The sequence below is a fragment of the Choloepus didactylus genome, chromosome 9, assembly GCF_015220235.1.
Source record: "Choloepus didactylus isolate mChoDid1 chromosome 9, mChoDid1.pri, whole genome shotgun sequence".
In the NCBI taxonomy this organism is placed as follows: Eukaryota; Metazoa; Chordata; class Mammalia; order Pilosa; family Megalonychidae; genus Choloepus; species Choloepus didactylus.
The window spans coordinates 15,096,405-15,117,387 of record NC_051315.1 but is presented as its reverse complement, the minus strand read 5'-3'; the positions used below and the strand labels follow the sequence as shown (position 1 = coordinate 15,117,387).

Here is a 20,983-nt window from a genome sequence, read left to right as displayed (position 1 = left end):
TTTCGTTCAAGGCATAATGCAAGATGGGTGGGGGGACAGGTAGTGCTCAGAGCTCAGAGAAGAGGGACTGCGGAGTCATCTTGGCAAGCAGGCAGGATGGGCTGACAGTGAGGGCAAGGGGGTTGATTCCAGACGGGGTACCCCAAATGGCTAAAATCCGTCATGGATAGCGGGGGCTCACTAGAGCAGTGTTTCCCAGCTGTACAAGAGCCATTTGGTTGGTTGTTCAAAATGCAGGTGGGCTCTGGGTTTAAAGCCCTCGGATGATTCTGACCTTGAAGGTCCAAGGTCCACGCTCTGAGAAACACTGCCCCAGAGACTCTGGACATGACTGAGCATCTTCACTTCCTTGTCCCTCAGTCTTGCAGCCTCATCAGGGTGTCTCCGAGGGCAATGGAGAGAAAAGGGACTTTGGAGCCAGGCAGACTTGGTTTCCATCTCTGCCCTGCACCTATTTTCCTGTGTTTCCTCATTTTAGAAAAGAACAATAACTAAATTAAAATGACAATAATTAAATGAAACAATAGACACATTGCAGGGCAGTTGTGAAGTTTAAAGACCATGTTTGTAAACTATCTGTCACATCGTAGGTACTAAATAAATGAAAATGATTAATATTATTACTGTTATTGGTCCTGTAAGGTAGGAAGGGAAGGACTTCAGTTCCAAAATCAGACAGGTCTGTATTCCAATATGGCTCACTATTACTCACTAGCTGTGTGATCTTGGGCAAATTTCTTAACCTCTCTGAGCCTCAGTTTACACACCTGTAAAAAGGATGTAGCAACACCTACTTTAAATAAAGATTAATCACGACAGGAATATAAAACATGTAAGATGTGTGCCTGGCAAATAGGAATTATTTATATTATGAGAAACTGGGGATGCTTGCCTTTGAAAAGACAGCCCTCAGCAGGGATGGGTCAGCCATCATCAAATATTGGAAAGACACTGTGGGAGAGAAAATAGACCTCTTCTGGGTGGTGCCCCTCAGTTCCCTTTGTGGATAGGAAAGGGTGGCCCAGACTTCCTTACGGTGATGCCGCCAGTCCCGCCAGCCCACCCTTTGCTCTGTGAATCTGAGTCATGCTATTTCCCATCCCACACCCACCCAGTGTCCCAAAGGAGGTCACCAAGTTCATATCCAGACCCAGAAGTGGAGACGCTCTGCTCAGCAAGCAGAAATGCAGCAGTTTCAGTTCTTCAGAAACCAGGACTCCAACCTACCCCTCCTCTTCTCCAGTGTCCTCTCCCAAGATCACAGGATCTCCCACGCCCTTCCAGCTGATGGGGCCCTACGGAGCAAGTGAAGCCTGCCCCAGACTGAGGCTTTATGCCCTTGGCCCCTGCAGATGGCAACGCCGCAGGGGAGAATTTGCACATGGCAAGTCTGCTCTCCTCCTTCCACCTTTCAGCTATGATTGGAAAGTTCCGAAGGCAGCAGCGCTGGTTCCTGGGTTGGAACCAGAGTCTGGGCCTTTCTCGGGTACGATCCTCCCTCCTGAGGTTGTCCCCTTTGACGGGGTTGTGGGATGTTACAGCAATGCAGACGCTGGTCCGGACCATTCTGAAGAAGCCCTCCTAGAGCCGAGCCATCACCATAACCTGAAGGTGCCATAGCCTGAGAGACGGGGACCTACAGAAGCATCGAAGGAAAGAAGCCCCGGACGCCCGATTTGTGGACGCTCTCAGTGACCAGGAACTGCCTTCCATGCTGTGTGCACCGCAGGCCATTATGAGACCTTTGCTGTGAACAAGCTCTTTAGGGTCATTGTGTCTCCCTTCCAGCAGCACTCATCCTTCAGCTCTCCAGGCCATCTCAAAGAATTCGTCCCAAGCCTTGCACCAAACTTCATTCAAAAATGTTGCCAAGCTTCGACCCAGAGAGGCTCTCACGTCAGTTGCCTCTTTCTTCCCAGCTTCAGACCTTTTTGACCCCTTTCCTAATTTACTCTTGGGAAGTCTGGCTTCAAGCTTAATTCCTCTCCAGTGCTAATATTCTGAAAATAGTAGAAGGGAGAAAAGAAAAATTTCTTTTAGCAAAATTCCACCCCAGTAAGCCAGTTTGAGGACTTAAGGCTCCTTGACGTCCTGAGCCTTGAGATGGGACTATGCTGTTGATGGGAACTTGCCTGGTTCACTGAATACCAGCTAAACCAGCTGGTTACTGATGATGGGAATTTGCCCAGCTTACTGAATACAGCTAACCCAGGTGGCTACTGATGGACAGCCCCTGCCTGGTACAGCCAGTGAGGACCGTGCAACCCACTCCCCAGCCGACTTACCACTTGGGAAGGAGTTGCTCAGCCCTCAATTGAGATGCGCCAGGCACTGATGGGAAAGGAGGAGACAGTGACCGAGGACTGAGGAGAGGACAGGCTGCGACAAGCCTCGAATGCTGATGATAAGTGGAAAATTTGAAATCTCGGGCATCAGGACATCCCATGTCTGAACTGCTGGCAGAAATATGAAATGCTGGAAAATGTTTTTCTCGGTCAGTGCCTCTGTTCTCCTCAGCACTTGGGATCTGCTTTCTGGAATTCAGATTTCAGTTTTGGGGGTTTTCAAAAAATAGTTCCCAAAGTGCAGATACTAAAATGAGCCTGGCAGAGCTGACCAGGACTAGGTCTGGGGTCTCCAAGTGCATCCCCTTTTCATGATGTCTTGTCTCTGGGGCAAAGCGGTGCCCTTCTTGAGGGCAGGGATCGTGTCTTCCACTTCTAGGTATCATGTAGGAGCTCAGGGGGTTCAGATTGGGTGGCAGGAAGCGTGAGGGTCAGCACGGGATCCTGTTGGTCGTCTTCACCCTCTTCCCCTTGACTGACTATAACTTCTTGGTTTTTCAGGAAGGAAGGGCGACGTGGGTGCAAAAGGAGATGTGGGGGTCCTTGGGCCCCCTGGGGCCCCAGGGAGTAAAGGGGACTCTGGGAAGCAAGGCCCTCCAGGTAAGAGCCACACAGCCAGGCCCACTGACATGCACTTATCCTGGCTTTCTGGCAGGCTGAGCCACAAGGAAAACAAACCCTAAAAATGCTTCCTCGTTTTAGGTTTGGCTGGAATCCCTGGAATCAAAGGCGATCAGGGTAAGAACTGTGGGGATCTGGGCATCATCCCAGCCACCACTGTGTCTGGGCAATGTCAAGTGCAGACCTTTGACCCCACAGCTTTCATTTTATTGCAGCGTTAATCCAGAGATGGTCTTTACCAACATCTGGGGTTTCTTAAAAACCTTGCCTCTCCCAATAGCAGTGATGAGACAGCAGAGGGCAGGCTAGTTGACATTCCTCCTTGGACCTTCACCTTGACCCTGCCACCCAGGGGGTGTGGAATTGGACAGTCACCACCCAATGTCCCCGATATGTCCACAAGTCGCAAACTCTGTGGCAGTGGTGGAAAAGATGATTTCTTCCCACCTATTAGACTAGTTCGTGACTATAAAGAGAGATATTTAAAGAGTTATGGAGGTGACATGCAGGTTTTAGGAGGTGCAGGTCTACTGTGGAGAATGGAAGGGAGCAGCCAGGTCCCCTGCAGACCACCCCAGCCTTGCAGTCACTGCTTGACTTCCAGGACAACCAGGAGCACCGGGTTCTCCAGGCTCTCCAGGTGTGTCGGGATCCCCAGGCATCAAGGGTGACCCCGGCAGCCCGGGCTCCACTGGGCCCACAGGTGAGGTCTCTGGTCCTGGGGTGGGTGGGGAGTGATGTCTCCAGATCCTCCTGGCCCAGTCCTGATGCTCTCCGTGGCATCTGCTCTCCAGGACCACCAGGGATCCCCGGGAGTCCAGGAGCCTCAGGTCCGAAAGGAAGCAAGGGAGATACAGGTAAGAGAGGGTGGAGGTGGGTGGGTGAGCGTGCAAGGTTGTGAGTGTTGGGGATGGACATAGAGCAGGGCTGCCTTCCTCCTGTGCTCTGGTCCCTGAGGCTCTCTACCACCACAGAAGGTGATAGGAAAGGCAATTTCCTTGGGAAAGCCCGCAGAGCTCTTCTCTCTCTGTTCAGGGTCCTTGTCAGGCCTTGGGGGTCAGGACAAAATCTCCAGCATCAGGAAGGAGAATGAGGCACCCCTCCCATACCATCTCCCCATCTCCCAGCTGGGTGCCTGGTTCCACTCTCTCCTGCTGACCTTCTGTGGGGTCCCAGGGGTCAGGGACCTAGACCAGAAACCCTACCTTGGGCAGGTAGACCAGAAACCCCACCGTGGGCAGGTAGACCAGAAACCCCACCGTGGGCAGGTAGACCAGAAACCCCACCTTGGGCAGGTAGACCAGAAACCCCACCTTAGGCGGGTAGCCCAGAAACCCTACCTTGCACAATCTCCCAGGGAATTTCAAACTGGGAGGATTGAACACCCACTCTCTGAACTCACAGAGACTAGTTTATAAACCATTTTGCTAGTGGAATCTAGGTTGTAAATCCTCATGCCAATTTAGTCTAGGTTATAAGCCACTGTGCCAATTTTATCTATTCACCAAGTATGTCCTGGACACCTACAATGTGCTTGTGTGGTCAGGTAAGTCCAGGACCCCACACTGGGTGCTGAGCCCCCCAGGGGTCATGATACCTGGTTCCTGCCCTCAGATACAGAGGGTGGTGCAGGAGACAGATGGCAGACTGCGGCAGGCCAATCGGTGATGTGGGCATTTATGTGCATGGCAAGCTGCCACGTGCCAGGCCCAGGCCAGGAGGTGTCCCGGTGAGGACAGGGTTGTCAGAAAGGGCTGCGCCCCTGCGAAGACCCCCTTCTCTGCAGGAGCAGAAGGCATGTTTGTGTCAGACGGCATGGGTCAGTCACTGCACCCCTGGGTAGGTCTAACTGATCAGCTGATTGATTGAGTCATTGATTCCCTCTTTGAACAAATGAAACCATTCTGTTAAATGCTTAGATTCAGAGTCCTGGATGTGGTCCCAGTCTGGTGGGGTAAGGGCAAAGCAGGCCAGTGCAAGGGTGGGGTAAGAGCTAGAGCTGAGTCTTGGAGGATGTGCAGAGCTTGGCCATGTGGTGGTGGAGGGAGGGAAGTCTAGAGAGAGGGTGCAGAGCTGGTGAAGTCCTGGAGGAGTGAGGGAGGGCCCCATGTAAGCTGGTGTCCTTGGCGTCTAGGGTGTAGAGTATTGGGTAGGGTCAGGAGCTCCACCAAGAGTGGTAGGCTGGGCCACTTCCTAGTGGGGCTTGGTTTAAGGTCTTGAGAGGTTTGGCGATTTTCTAGAGGTTGTTAGGAGTCACGTCATGGCAGCTGCTACACCATCTCCCCTTGCAATCGGGCAGCCTCAGAGCCAGCTTCTGTTTCACAGATGGGCTGGGGGTCTGCTACCTGATCCCAGGCAGATGCCACCTGAGGGCCCCCAGCAAGGTCTCACCTCCTGGAAATTCTCTGTGTGTGGCGTTCAGGTGTCCATGACATGTGGGCTGCCTCTTCCCGATCTTATACTTCCATCTTCCCTTGTCCCACATCTTAGCATCCTTCTGAGGCTTTCTCGCCCCTGAGTTCTCTGCTTGGCTTCAGAGGGATGGCTGCTTTCATCCCTCAGTTATAAACAGTCCGTCAGACAAATGGTTCTTAGCTAAGCAAGAGTACTGGGGGGTAAGATAAGTACCCACAAGAGGCACCATGCCCATCCCCAGGCCCGCAGCCTGGTGTCTCTCGCTGTCTGAGGTCTGGGAATCTTGCCCTGCATTCTGCATTCTGAGTGAGTTTGCCTAATAAGAGCTGCTCCTAATAATGAGCATTTTCGTGACAACTCAATGGGACAAGCACTCTTGCTAGCGCTATTTTACAGTACCTTGCTCAAAGTCAAACAGCCAGCAAGAGATGCAGCCAGGGTTCAAATCCAGGCCTGGCCAACCCAACGCTTGGGCCCTTAATGCTACACTCTATCTGGTGGTCTTCCCAGCCGGCCTGAAAGCCTTCCCGCCCCCATCCCACCTGGGGTTTCTGGGAGACACCTCTCTCCATCCCAGCCAGGAAGGATCAGTACAGAAGCGGCAGCAACTTCTTCCTCTCTTAGAAGCAAACACGAAGCCCTCAGGCCTTATTGTGGTCTCTTAGCTACTTACGAAAGACCCACACCCATTTTAGTCCAGAGATTTTTGGACAATTGTCTGGGGATCTCTTTTAACTCTTTTATCACTGAGTCCCTATCTATATGTTGAGCACCTTTATGGGGTTCTCCAGCAGTCAGGTTGCTTATTTTGCATAAGGACAACTGGTGAATACCTACCATGCAAATTCTGTGGGATATTCCTTCATTCTGGCTGCCCAAGTAAATGTAGCAAATTAAGTTTTCCATTTGGGACATTGCTCACCCAAGTCCAAATGCTTGTCTTGATCAAGGAACTGATGAGCCACACAGATGTTGCAGATGACCATAATCTGGTTAGTTTTATCCATGGCCATACAGCATCCAAAAGTCATAAAGTAATGAACTTTTGGAGAGGTTGGATTTGATATTTTGTGAACTGGGAGGGAAGGGGTGGTGGCAGGTAGATCCAGCTCATCTCCTAATGGGACATAACGCATACTTGTTAATTCCAGGATGTTGGTATTCCCCAAACTTAAGGTACTATGGTGCTTTGTCCAGTTTTGATTATATCAAGCCAAGTCCTCCAACTGATGTATTTCCCATTTTGTAAATAAAATCATTAATCTCTCAAGAGAATTTCTAGCTGCTTTGGCTGAAAGCAGACTTGACCTAGGTATCAGCTAGATCCCATTATTGTGCAATAACTAAAAAAATAAGAGGTCGTGTTTGTTATTCTCACTCCGGGGCAGACACTGTGTTTGGGGCTTTATTCCTATGATCAGCAAGGTGAGTTTTACCAAGCCCGCTTTATAGCCAAGGAAAGAGGCTAAGAGAAGTTCAACTCTTTGCTCACATTCTTTTTTTTTTTTTTTAAATCTTCATTTTATTGAGATATAGTCACACACCACGCAGTCATACAAAACAAATCGTACATTCGATTGTTCTCAGTACCATTACATACTTGTACATTCATCACCTAAATCAATCCCTGACACCTTCATCAGCACACACACAAAAATAACAAGAATAATAATTACAGTGAAAAAGAGCAATTAAAGTAAAAAAGAACACTGGGTACCTTTGTCTGATTGTTTGTTTGTTTGTTTCCTTCCCCTATTTTTCTACTCATCCATCCATAAACTAGACAAAGGGCAGTGTGGTCCTTATGGCTTTCCCAATCCCATTGTCACCCCTCATAAGCTACATTTTTATACAATTGTCTTCGAGATTCATGGGTTCTGGGTTGTAGTTTGATAGTTTCAGGTATCCACCACCAGCTACCCCAATTCATTAGAACCTAAAAAGGGTTGTCTAAATTGTGCGTAAGAGTGCCCACCAGAGTGACCTCTCGGCTCCTTTTGGAATCTCTCTGCCACTGAAGCTTATTTCATTTCCTTTCACATCCCCCTTTTGGTCAAGAAGATGTTCTCCGTCCCACGATGCCAGGTCTACATTCCTCCCCGGGAATCATATTCCACATTGCCAGGGAAATTCACTCCCCTGGGTGTCTGATCCCACGTAGTGGGGAGGGCAGTGATTTCACCTGCCAAGTTGGCTTAGCTACAGAGAGAGGGCAACATCTGAGCAACAAAGAGGCCTTCGGGAGGAGGCTCTTAGGCACAATTATAGGGAGGCCTAGCCTCTCCTTTGCAGCAACCGTCTTCCCAAGGGTAAATCCTATGGTAGAGGGCTCAACCCATCAAACCACCAGTCCCCTATGTCTGTGGTCATGTTAGCAACCATCGAGGTAGGGTAGGCCAATACCCCTGCATTCTCCACAGGCTCCTCAAGGAGGCTCTACATATTTTTTTCCTTGTTTTTTTTGTAACTTTTTTTTTTAATCAACTGTATGAAAAATAAAAAAATAAAAAAAAATAATTAAAAAAAATGCAATAAAAGAACATTTCAAAGAGACCGTAACAAGGGAGTAAGAAAAAGGCAACTAACCTAACTACTTTACTTCCAACATGTTCCTACTCTACCCCAAGAAAGTTACCTAATATAGCAACATTTCTGTGAACTTGTTCCTACTATACCCATCAGAAATTAACAGACCATAGTCATTCCTGGGCATTCCCAGAACGTTAAATTTACCCATGATAGCTTATCTGTTCTTCTTGGATTATTGTTCCCCCTTCCTTAATTGCTTTCTGTCACTAGTTCCCTTACATTCTACAGTATAAACCATTGTTTTACATTTTTCAAAGTTCACATTAGTGGTAGCATATAATATTTCTCTTTTTGTGCCTGGCTTATTTCAGTCAGCATTATGTCTTCAAGGTTCATCCATGTTGTCATATGTTTCACAACATCGTTCCTTGTTACTGCCGTGTAGTATTCCATCGTGTGTATATACCACATTTTATTTATCCACTCATCTGTTGAAGGACATTTGGGTTGTTTCCATCTCTTGGCAATTGTGAATAATGCTGCTATGAACATTGGCGAGCAGATATCTGTTCGTGTCACTGCTTTCCGATCTTCCGGGTATATACCGAGAAGTGCAATCACTGGATCGAACGGTAACTCTGTATCTAGTTTTCTAAGGAACTGCCAGACTGACTTCCAGAGTGGCTGAACCATTATACAGTCCCACCAACAATGAATAAGAGTTCCAATTTCTCCACATCCCCTCCAGCATTTGTAGTTTCCTGTTTGTTTAATGGCAGCCATTCTAATTGGTGTGAGATGGTATCTCATTGTGGTCTTAATTTGCATCTTTTTAATAGCTAGTGAAGCTGAACATTTTTTCATGTGTTTCTTGGCCATTTGTACTTCCTCTTCAGAGAACTGTCTTTTCATATCTTTTGCCCATTTTATAATTAGGCTGTCTGTACTATTGTCATTGAGTTGTAGAATTTCTTTATATATGCAAGATATCAGTCTTTTGTCAGATACATGGTTTCCAAAAATTTTTTCCCAATGAGTTGGCTGCCTCTTCACCTTTTTGACAAATTCCTTTGAGGTACAGAAACTTCTAAGCTTGAGGAGTTCCCATTTATCTATTTTTTCTTTTGTTGCTTGTGCTTTGGGTGTAAAGTCTAGGAAGTAGCCACCTAATACAAGGTCTTGAAGATGTTTTCCTACATTATCTTCTAGGAGTTTTATGGTACTTTCTTTTATATTGAGATCTTTGATCCATTTTGAGTTAATTTTTGTGTAGGGGGTGAGGTAGGGGTCCTCTTTCATTCTTTTGGATATGGATATCCAACTCTCCCAGCCCCATTTGTTGAAAAGACCATTATGACCCAGTTCAGTGACTTTGGGGGCCTTATAAAAGATCAGTTGACCATAGATCTGGGGGTCTATCTCCGAATTCTCAATTTGATTCCATTGATCTACGTGTCTATCTTTGTGCCAGTACCATGCTGTTTTGACAACTGTGGCTTTATAATAAGCTTCAAAGTCAGGGAGTGTAAGTCTTCCCACTTCATTTTTCTTTTTTAGAGTGTCTTTAGCAATTTGAGGCATCTTCCCTTTCCAAATAAATTTGATAACTAGCTTTTCCAAGTCTGCAAAGTAGGTTGTTAGAATTTTGATTGGGATTGCATTGAATCTGTAGATGAGTTTGGGTAGAATTGACATCTTAATGACATTTAGCCTTCCTATCCATGAACATGGAATATTTTTCCATCTTTTAAGGTCCTCTTCTATTTCTTTTAGTAGAGTTAGGTAGTTTTCTTTGTATACGTCTTTTACATCTTTGGTTAAGTTTATTCCTAGGTACTTGATTTTTTTAGTTGCTATTGAAAATAGTATCTTTTTCTTGAGTGTCTCTTCAGTTTGTTCATTTCTAGCATATAGAAACATTACTGACTTATGTGCATTAATCTTGTATCCTGCTACTTTGCTAAATTTGTTTATTAGCTCTAGTAGCTGTATCGTTGATTTCTCAGGGTTTTCCAGATATAAGATCATATCATCTGCAAACAATGACAGTTTTATGTCTTCTTTTCCAATTTGAATGCCTTTTATTTCTTTGTCTTGCCGGATTGCCCTGGCTAGCACTTCCAGCACAATGTTGAATAACAGTGGTGACAGCGGGCATCCTTGTCTTGTTCCTGATCTTAGAGGGAAGGCTTTCAGTCTCTCACCATTGAGTACTATGCTGGCTGTGGGTTTTTCATATATGCTCTTTATCATACTGAGGAAGTTTCCTTCAATTCCTACCTTTTGAAGTGTTTTTATAAACGGATGTGGGATTTTGTCAAATGATTTTTCAGCATCTATTGAGATGATCATTTGATTTTTCCCTGCTCACATTCTCATGGTTAGTAGACACTGAATCCAGGAGTTAATCCCAAAGTTCCAGCGTTGTGCTTTTCCAGATTGTGTTGTATAGAAAGAAATGGAGTATAGGACCCAAGAGAAGTTAGAATCACCCTCAGTCCATCCCACAGCCCCCCACTTCCCACCTCCCTATCTTGGTGAACAGTGATTGACTGGCAACATGCCCACTCATTCAGGTGGAAGGTCTCCCCATGGTTGCCCTTCTTGAGAGAGAGAAACCAGCTCAGATTAAAAGCCTCAAGGAGGGAACTCCTTCCCTTCAGCTGGGAAGACACACCTCACAGTGTATTAAGTAAGCCATTAAAAGCAGATCTTTTTCTAATGGTAATTTCCTTCTTCTGTTGGAAACAGGGTTTTGTCAATCCCTCCAAACATATTAGTTTTTCTAACCTTTGCTATTTCCAGTGCTTGCAAATTTTGCTTCTAAATCCCTTAGCTCTTTTGAAAACCACAGTTTGTTTGGGACCGTGGAAGGCTTTCACTTCAACTTGTTGTCAGGCCCCTTTACTCTCCACCATTTTCATCCGATGAAATGATTTTAGAAGCATCCCCAAACTGCATACTCCAAAACACCACTCTTAGAAATTCGTCATCTCAATGGCCTATATGTTTAAAGGAAAACAAAAACCAGAATGTTTTTATGTCTTTTTATTTACCTCACAAGGCATAGCCAAAGTACAAATCACTTGAAATCCATTTTCTTATCTGCCTTTTAAGATGCTTTGCTTTAAAGATAAGCAGAAAGATGATTCATAAAAGCAGTTAAACCATAGAACATGAATGCAATTTCTTTGCTAATTCATTTCCCCGTATCTAAGTACTGAGGTAGTCCAAGAATTTATTAAATTCTACAAAATCTTATCACTAAACTGTCACTTGTAAAACTCTTCCTCATTTTCCACTCTATTTCTTAGAGACATTTGCAGGAGTCCATCCACATCCCAATTTTGGGTTCTCCACCCTCTATCTTACCCCTTGCCCCACAGCTCAATTTATCAGTCGTTAGATTCATCCTAAATTGACCAGCCTGCACTTAGCATATGGGGCAGGATGGTATTTAAGGGTGTTTCCTAATGCACTGGAAATTTATACATTTCACTCGGAGAAAGTGGACCTTGCCACTGACTGGCTGGGTGACCTCGCTGGGCCTCAGTTTCCTTGTCTATAAAGTATGCAGAATATTCTAGAAGAACATCAGGTCCCTGCCAGCTCCACAGCACTCAGGGGTTGGAAAAGGCAATTCCCCTCTGACAGGAACATCCCAAGATTTGAGTCAGAACACCAGCTGAACACAAAGTTTTCTATCTAAACAAACTACTTTCTTAGGGGTGATGTCAGTTCACTAAATAACCTCCTTCCAGATAAAGATTTCAGGCTCTCTCCATGTGATAAGTTTATCAATACCCAGGGATTGGTTAAGAAGAAAAACCCAGCATCATTTTGCTTTCCAGTGTAGCTTTACAAAATGCAGTTCTAGATCCCATTTTTCAGCCACTTCTCCTGTGGAAGGGCAGAGGCTGCTCCAAGCAGCCTGCTCCCTTGATTTATAGTGAAGTAATTATTAGTCCTCCAATCAATTAGTCAATGAACAGCCACTCAGTGCAGACTTTCTTGGAGTTCAGCGAGGCTTGGAGAGAAATGACAGAGCTTGGAAGACAAAATAAACACCCATTGCAAACCTATTATGGGTCATTTCATCGAGTGCCAACCTTTGTTGTCAGAACGCAGGTTCTGGGAGAGGTCAGAAGGAAAAGGGGCTTTTTGCAGAGACAGAGAAAGGAAGGTGGCTCAGAGGAGCTGGCTGTGAGCCGGCCCCTGAAGGATGAGTGAGATTTGTTTAGGGCAGCAGTTCTCAAAGTGTGGCCCTGGGACCATCAGCTGGGATCTCAGTAGGCTGCAAATTCTAGCTCCCCACCCCAGATCTGCTGTATCTGAGGCCCTGAGTGGGACCTACCAGGTTGTTTTTTAACAAGTCCTCCAGGTGATTCGGAAGAGCGCCCATGGAAAGGGATGGCTAAAGAGGAGCTAGGGGTGTCTTTGGAACCACACAGACAACCTGGGTGAAACTCTGGGAAGGAGGGAGCCTGGCATGCTGAGGGGCAACAGCAGCTTCAGGGCCCAGTGGGAGACCCACAGGGTCACAACCCAACTTTGCCATCCACCCACTGTGTGACCTTGAGAAAATTACCTGGTCCACAATCCCGGCGTGGGGAAATGACACCACTTTGCAGTGTAGCTGAGGGGACCACCGGGAAGTGCATGTAAAGCCCCTGGCCCTGTGACCAGCACAGGCCAAGCCGTTGAGGTTGTGGGTTCTGCAATACAGCACCATAGGATGCACCTAGAGAAGGCCAGGGGTCCAGCTGGGGACATTTCCCTCTGTGATGACAACCAAAGGCGTGTTTCTGATTGTGCCTTTCTGCCCCCACCTACCCTTGGAAAATGCAAGTCAGATGCAGGAAAGCAGAGAGATGGAACCTCCGGCCACTGTGCCGTGCGACCTTGGTGAAGTTCATCCCACAGAACACCTTGCCAGGCAGCACACCCTGTCCTGGCCACAGGGCGCAGCCCAGCCCTCCGGGTACCCCACACACACCCCCAGCCTGGAGACTAGACAGTCATGTGGCAGCAAGGACACACACGTCTGCACAGGGTCAGAGGGGCCTTGTGACAGCATTCTGGAGCCAGCCACGGGCTTGGCACTGGGCACGCAGGACAGCCGCCCACCGGGAGACTCAAAGAGAAGGAAACTGAGGCCCACAGAGCAGGGTAACTTGCCGCAGGCCACAAAGCCAGGGAAAGGCAGAGAGGCTCTGGAGCCCAGGGCTGGCTGACTCTGCACCACTTCGGGGGAAAGCAGATCATCCATCAGGGAGGCTGGGACAGGCTTCACAGTCGGCAGCCTCTTAGCAGGGTATTAAAGGTTTATCTGAGTTCTCCGGGTAGACTAAAGGGGGAAGGTGTTCCCAGCAGAGTGGCCACTGTGTGCACAGATGGGGTGAGCTGGAGCATGTCGGCCAAGGTCTGACCTCTGAGAAAAACCTTTCTGAGCCTCGGGACCTCTCCCGAATGCGGTGGCCTGCACCATTGCCCTTCCAGTGCTTTCCCCTTCCCTTATCACCAGGCTGCAGCAGCATCCCTCAGCTCCCCGGCACTCTGCCCCCCTCCCCAGGCAGCGTCAGGCCTCGGGTGGGTCATCCGAAAGCCTGGGGCTCCCCTTGCTCATTATTCCAAGAAGGGGTTCCTCCCCCTGCCCTCTGTTGACCACCACATAGTGCTGGGGACATTCCGGAACTGAACTGAATTGAGAGGCAGGGGCTGGCCAGGGGGCAGCATCACCCGGGCCATCTGCAGTGAGGACACCTGACTTCACTGTGGGGTCTGGTGATCACAGAAGGGCAGATCTTTGGTTTGGGTTGGGCCGGTGTCACAGCAGGGAAACCAGTCGAGGGCAGGACAGGGGCACAGCCACTCAGAGGTAGATATGCTCTAGTCATCATCGCTTGGAAGTCAGTAATGAGTTTGCATTTTCCTGAGTTTATGTAATTGTAGTGGGAATCCCATTTCTCTGAGATAAAATCAATATTTGCACTTGAATTCGAGAGAGCACAGTGTTGCTAAACAAACAAATGGTTGTCCCAGTGTCCCAGCAGGGTGTTGGGAACAGGTGGTATTCCATGAGAGCTTACAGAAGGGAAAGATAAAAGAATGGATGGATCAAATGGATGGATAGATGGATGGATGGGTGGGTCAATGGGTAGATGGATGGATAGACAGATGGGTGGATGGGTGGATGGAAGGAAGAAAGGAAGAAAAGAAAGAAAGGAGGGTCCTTTCATATTACAACCACAAATAGAACTACCTCCAATGGTGGTAATTACTACTTTTCCTTTTTCTGGACTTGGGACCCTTTAACCACATGAATCTTTAGCCACACTGGGGACCACAATGAAATAAATCAACAATATTTATGGAACAGCTGCTATGGGTGAGGCCCCCAAACCTCCTGGTGGCCACTGGATCCTCTCCATAGTCTTTTGAAAATCAAGGTAACTATTTCCAAATTATCTCTCAATTATTTCCCAGTAAAAAAGCAAAACTGCAAGGAATGAGACTGGATTTAGACCCCGGGTCAGGACTTTACTGCCTGGGGAAGCCCACCCTCTGAGTCTGGGGTCTGTCTGACCCAGACTTTAATTCCGCACATTTCTCTTTCACCCCAATTCACGTGACCCCATTTATCTGCAGTCTGTCTCGTCTTGTTCTCTGCTGAGGAGCTCTCAACAGCCGTGGAGAGCCAATGTGTCTTTCCATCTGCATTAATCAGACAAAAGGTAGAGGCTGTCTAAGATTAAAAGTGTCTAATATCTAAGTTTTATTATCTTCTCCCCTGTTTTTTTTTTTTTTTTTTATGTGTGTTTTGCTCTTAGGACTTCAAGGACAGAAAGGAACAAAAGGAGAATCAGGAGTTCCAGGTAAAGGGACGGCTTCATTTTAATTTCTCAGACTGATGGCTGGACAAGCTGCGGTCTTGGCAGGTGACGCTTGCTGACTTTGACCGTGCAGTGACTCTCCCCCTCCACTGACAAAGCGACCTGGGCTCAAACCCTATTGTCACTCAGACCCGGAATTCTTCCCCTGGAAAACCAGGGGAGCAACATGAACTGGTGTAGAGGGTGGGACAGGGGCTGAGGATGGTGAAGGGTGAGAAAAGCATCTGGTGAGTTGGGGGGCCAGGTGTGGCTTTGGGCCGGGCAGCTCTCCTCTCCAGTGTCCCTGGGCAGCAGGATCTCCCTCTGCTTCCTCAGATCTGCTTTGGTCCATTCCCCCCTCCCTTTTGGCCCCTGCAGCTCTGCTCTCCTCCTGCTGCTGCTTCCCCCTGGGCCACAGTCACCGTCATCCTCTCATCTGTCGCTGGCTGCTGAGCTCGCGCTTTCCGCATCTCACTTCCTGTCCTCTTGACAGCCCACCCTAGTGGGCACCGATGCCACATTTCTTAGGACATTTCTTGAGCAATTTTTCTTTATCAAGGACTAGATAGTTTATTGCTATTTTAATTTATTAAAGGAGAAATCAAGTGTTAGAAATATTCTAGCAGCTTCTCCCAGGATGGCTGGAAGTTCCACACGATGATGTTGTCAGGTGAGGGCCAGTGGCCTCCGGAACTCCGTCCGTTTGTCCACCTGCGGGTTCTCAGGCAGCACTTACCTGGGCGCCCAAGGTCGGAACGGTGTCCCTGGGAGGAACAGTCAGAGAGCCCATCAGAGGGGAGCCCCTGGTGGTTAAAGGCTGCTCGTTCATGAAGCCCCAAGATCCTGGGCCCTCCGGGGGAAAGTGGAGCACTGCACTGTCTCTGGAGAGCTCTTCTTCCCAGAAAACAATAATTCTTTGGGCAATAACATTGCTTATTATTCTTATTACTATAATTTTATCTGATTCAGGTAAATGTCTTGTACCTGATATCTTCCCCATACCTCTCCTTTTTTACCAACAGAGCTATGAATTTATTAGAAGCAGCAATATATCCACCTAAATGAGTCAATCCCCCAGGATCCCTTGGAGCTAACTGTGGATGTGTACACAGTTGTTGATGTTTTATAAGAGCTCGTGAGGATCTATGTGATCCAGGATCAAAGAATCACCCCCTTTCAGATGTGGCCCATGGGGTGTGCCTGGGTGATGGTCATCCGGAGCCAGAGAGCTGTTGAAATATGGGCCATATTTCTTCTGAACCCTCAGTCATTTGCTTGAAAGCTTTCCAATTGTCAGAGGTTGCTGTGAGTGTTGGGGGAAGGTGGTGGTAAATAGAAGGGCGTTGGCATCCACTTTTAGTGGGAGTCGGGAAGGACAGGGGATGTGCGTGCCCCTGTGTGCACACGTGCATAAGCTATGAGGGCAGCACCTTGTCTCAAGTAGCAACAGACAATCAGGAAGACAGAGTGAGGGATGGGAGTTGATCACACACCTGCGTTCTGTTTTGAAGACTTTCTAAAGGTCCTTCTATTGCCCCCTCCTCCGATGCCCCAAATATCTCCATCTGGTTCTGCCTTAGAGCCCTGAAATTCCCAGAGTTGGAATTATTCCTCTGGGTCTGGATCTAAAAGTCCAAGTTAAATTACAAGTGACTGTCTGGTTGCTGGCTCGGCCATCAGCACCCCCGTGCCAAGTGGTTTCCTAGCTGACTCTGCAGCTCTGGAGGGGTTCAAGGCAGCTGTTTGATGAGAGGGGGCCCACCCTGGTGGGGAAGGGTAGTCTCAGAGAATTTCCAGAAGGTAACAACCCAAGACCACTGCGCTCCAAGGGAGAACCCAAATCACTTGGTTGTTGATTTAATTCTTCTACTGTCTGAGCGTGGATGGGAAACATTGACATAATTTGGAAAGACTGATTTCAGAGGAAGGGAAAGAGGGGCCTGGTTCTCTTGGGAAAAAGTATTTCCAGTGGATTCCTCTCCTGCTTCAACTTTTAGGTTCTGACACCCAAATATTTCTCTCCCTGACTAATTGCACTGCCTCTGCCCTAACCCCAATTAATTGCACTCAAACCTGGCTTGGCTCTGCTCCCAGCTGTAAAGCCTTTGAATGAAATAGGATTAATATCAACATATTATTACTACAACTCTCAGTCCAAACTGATAGATCATGTGTACCAGCAAGATCACACACATACACACATGTAAAATTAGATACTTTGCAATCTTTCTGCCCTGCCTTAGCTGGGTGGGCAGTTGGACCCAATGGTCCAGAAGCTGGCGGCCTCTTGCTGAATGAGTTGTGTAAGCCTCAGGACCCACAAAACCCAGGTCCAGCCCCAATGATCAGCCATAGCCACCCTTCAAGGAGCACGTAGCCAGGTGGGCTGGCAGGAAATGTCTTCACTTTCATTAGGAAAAGCAAACTACACAGGTGCTGCTGGAATTTTCCCTGCAAAAGCTAGCATGCTTAGCAACTTGATGTTAGGCTGCATTTAATGCCCGCTGCTATTTTTTTCTCCTTTTTCTCATCTCTTTTGCCTTGCTCACGGTAGACCACCCTCTTTGGTGATGGATTTGTGTCTTTCTCTCCAGGCCTGGTTGGCTGGAAAGGAGAAAAGGGAAGCCCGGGGCAGGAGGGGTCCAAGGGTGCCACTGGACCCGTTGGCCGAACAGGAGAGAAAGGAGTCAAAGGTAAGTCCCCTGCCTCTGATTTGTGGGTCCTTAGGAGAGGCCTTGTCCTAAGGGAGACAGGGGCTTTCAGAACCCGGAAGGTAAGGTTCATCAATTCCTTGACAAAGCTAAGTGCTGGGGATTGTCCTGGACACGGGCCCCATAGGAGAGGATATACAGAGCCCTGGCCTTCCTGGAGGAGATGTGCAAACACATCTCCATGGATCTTTCCATGAGGCAGCTGCTTCTGTCCCACACCATGCCAAACGCCCCTCCCAATCCCACCTAAATAGGTTCTGCCGTAGCTTAGGCCCAGTTCTTCCAGCTCAACTACTGATGCCCAAGGCAGATCCAGGCCCCATGAGTCCAGGACACCTGGCAAAGCTACAGGAGAGAGCCTGTCCCCTTCTCCCTACTGCTGGTGCAGGTGGCCGAGGGGTTCTGGCTTGGTTGTCTTCAAACTGTGGTTTCTTTGCTCCTGACAGGATCTCCTGGGCTACAAGGAACAAAGGGAGAAAAAGGTCAAAAAGGTATTTACTATTTCTAGCATCTTTAATTTGTGGTTTAGAGTCAATTCTGTGCTTGAAAACCCTGTGTGTGGTGGGAGTGAGAGGCCCTTGGTCTCAAATAAATTCCTCGTTTTGGGGAAAGCTAATGCTGTCTATGGCTTATGGCCACGGTGCAATAGATTTCCTGCCTCCCTCCCTTCCTTCTTTTTTATTTTTATTTTTTTTATTAAATTCAGTTTTACTGAAATACATTCACACACCATACAATCATCCATGCTATACAATCCGCTGTCCACAGTGTGATAACATAGTTATGCATTCATCACCACAATCTATCTCTGAACATTTTCCTTAAATCAGAAAGAACCAGAACAAGAATAAAAAATAAAAGTGATAAAAGAACACCCAAATCATCCCCCCATCCCACCCCATTTGTCCTTTAGTTTTTATCCCCATTTTTCTACTCATCCATACACTAGATAAAGGGGGTGTGATCCACAAGGTCTTCACAATCACACTGTCACCCCTTGTAATCTACATTATTATATAATTGTCTTCAGGAGTCCAGACTGCTGGGTTGGAGTTTGGTAGTTTCAGGTATTTACTTCTAGCTATTCCAATACATTAAAGCCTAAGAGGTGTTATCTATATAGTGCATAAGAATGTCCACCAGAGTGACCTCTCGACTCCATTTGAAGTCTCTCAGCCACTGAAACTATTTTGTCTTATTTTGCATCCCCTTTTGGTCAAGAAGATACTCTCAGTCCCACAATGCCGGGTCCACATTCATCCCCGGGAGTCATATTCTGCATTGCCAGGGAGATTTACACCCCCGGCCTCCCTTCCTTCTTCACTTCCTCCCTTCTTTCCTTCCTTTTTTATTCCTTCCTTCCTTCCCTTCCCTCCCCTCCCCTCCCTCTCCCCTTCTTTCCACCTTTCCCTTCTCCTTTCCACAACCTGCAGCAGGACTTGCTGTGCCGGACATTCCTGCCTGGCCCAGGGGCAGAAGCTTCCCCAGTGTGATGCTATGAGCCCAGGTGCTCGAAACCCATTTGCCAGGTTGGGTGGGTGCAGTTTTGAAGGACTTCTGGGCTCTGAGGGCAGCAAAGGGGATGCAGCCCAGGCTCCTCTTCTGTCACTAGAGAACTTCCAGAGTGAAAAGACAAGTTGTGTTTGCAGAAAGCCCTGGGGCAGCTCCCTCACCTCTCTCACGTGCATTTCCTCCCCCAGGTGAACCCGCAGTATCCATACACGTCAGGATCATCGGTACTACATCTCGAGGCCGGGCTGAAGTTAACCATAACGGCATCTGGGGGACCATTTGTGATGATGACTGGGACAATTCCGATGCCACCGTCTTCTGCCGCATGCTGGGTTATTCCTCGGGAACGGCCCTTTCCGGTCTGGGAGGTGGTGAGTGAGCCATCAATAGTGAATTGGCAGGGAAGAAACTAAGTGCTGGGAGACCCCTAGGAGGAGATTCCAAATGCCACATGGATTCAGTATGAAATATTTGGATGAGACTTTTGCCAGAGGGTCAAGAGCAGAATAGAGACCAAGTCCTGGGCCGAACAGATGTGGAGGAATGGGAGCTCCCGTGGGAAAACTCAGCTGCTTTGCCGGGACTCTAATCCTTTTCCTTCTTGCTTCCCTCCTATCAAGGCACGGGGAAGATCTGGCTGGATGACGTGGCATGTAGAGGGTCAGAGAGCAGCCTGTGGCTCTGCAACAAGAGTAACTGGGGCTCACACAACTGCGACCACAGTGAGGACGCGGGTGTGGAGTGCCGCTGACCTCCACACCCATCCACTGCACGCTCCTTGCACACAGATGTGACCACCCATCCCTTGCAAGGGCAAACGCTCTCCAAAGGACTTCCCGGAGTGGCTGGGCAGCCTCTGGGGAGGGGTCATTAATAAAGCTCAGAGTGCTCCCTGACAATGTCATCAGCTGTGACCAAATGTCACCAGATCATACACTCCCCCCCCTTCTTGGTTGCCCATCAATGCATACACCCCTTCATTGGATTCTCACCCACTCATGCAGACAGAGATGATGGCATCTCAACTCGTGGCCAGGCTGAGGGTAGGTCTAAATTTGGTACAGAAGGGAAAGATCACCTGTAGTTAAATTTAGTCTTGACCATTTCTCTAGTCCTTCAGATACAGCTTCTCTCACAGCCAGTTTCCCCTCTGGCACTGCAACAGTCCGCCATTTCTTTGGCTGTGCATCAAGTGAAAAGGTTGGAGTGTATCTGGCGCCGTGTTGTTAGATAAACACGAATTAGGCCCTTAAGCATGAAAATTAGTTCTCATTAGAATGTGAGCTCCATTAATGCAGAGAATTTTGTCTGTTTAATTTGCCCCTGTGTCACTATCGCTCAGAGCAGTAGGAGCTCAGTAAATATTTGTCAAAGGAAAGACCGTGTTAAACCAAGAAGGCGGAGGAGCTCACCTACCCTGGCTCCCCTCTCATTTTCAATCTTGCCCCAAGATATACACCCTTTGAGTGGAACCACGTGACCCCTCGTGCTCTCTCTCTCTGACCATGACACCGATCAAAAGCAAAGGGTTCTCTGCCCAATGCACTCAAGTTACCAATTCCCGAGACACCAGAGTTTCAAAGAGAGAAAGATTTATTGCTAAGCGCAAAGCCAGAGGTCAGATGACCTATTGGTCTAAAAATCTGTCTCCTCAAACTGCAGTAACTCTGATAGTTTTATAATATCAAAAGATGGGCAGGTTTTAGGATAATGAGCACAATGCCTTAAGACGACGTAATTAGAGATGATCTAATTATTGAGCATGTACTGATTGATCACTTGCTTAGCCACAGAACGTGCATAAGAAAATGGTGGCCTTAATATTATGGGCTTGATTTTTAGTATTATATTGAGGGATAGGTCATTTATAGGTTAAAGTTTAAGCTACTGCGCAAGACAGGAGGCCCATTTTGGCTAGAGCCAGCTCTGTCTATTAAGATAGCTTTGGAATTGGGGTGGGTTGGTTCTGGGCTGACTC

General features: G+C 47.7%; 1 protein-coding gene across 1 annotated transcript in view; it reads left to right on the top strand.

Annotated features, from left to right (window-relative positions):
* The window catches only part of MARCO (macrophage receptor with collagenous structure), a 36,984-nt gene extending 17,061 nt beyond the window's left edge, over window positions 1-19,923 (top strand). The window contains exons 6-14 of the mRNA XM_037849565.1: window positions 2,847-2,945; window positions 3,048-3,083; window positions 3,571-3,669; window positions 3,761-3,823; window positions 14,741-14,785; window positions 17,377-17,475; window positions 17,940-17,984; window positions 19,194-19,376; window positions 19,626-19,923. Of these exons, the coding sequence (XP_037705493.1) occupies window positions 2,847-2,945; window positions 3,048-3,083; window positions 3,571-3,669; window positions 3,761-3,823; window positions 14,741-14,785; window positions 17,377-17,475; window positions 17,940-17,984; window positions 19,194-19,376; window positions 19,626-19,756 (800 nt within the window). The 3' untranslated portion in view covers window positions 19,757-19,923. The remainder of the gene's footprint in view (window positions 1-2,846; window positions 2,946-3,047; window positions 3,084-3,570; window positions 3,670-3,760; window positions 3,824-14,740; window positions 14,786-17,376; window positions 17,476-17,939; window positions 17,985-19,193; window positions 19,377-19,625) is intronic.
* Window positions 19,924-20,983: the final 1,060 nt, after the last annotated feature.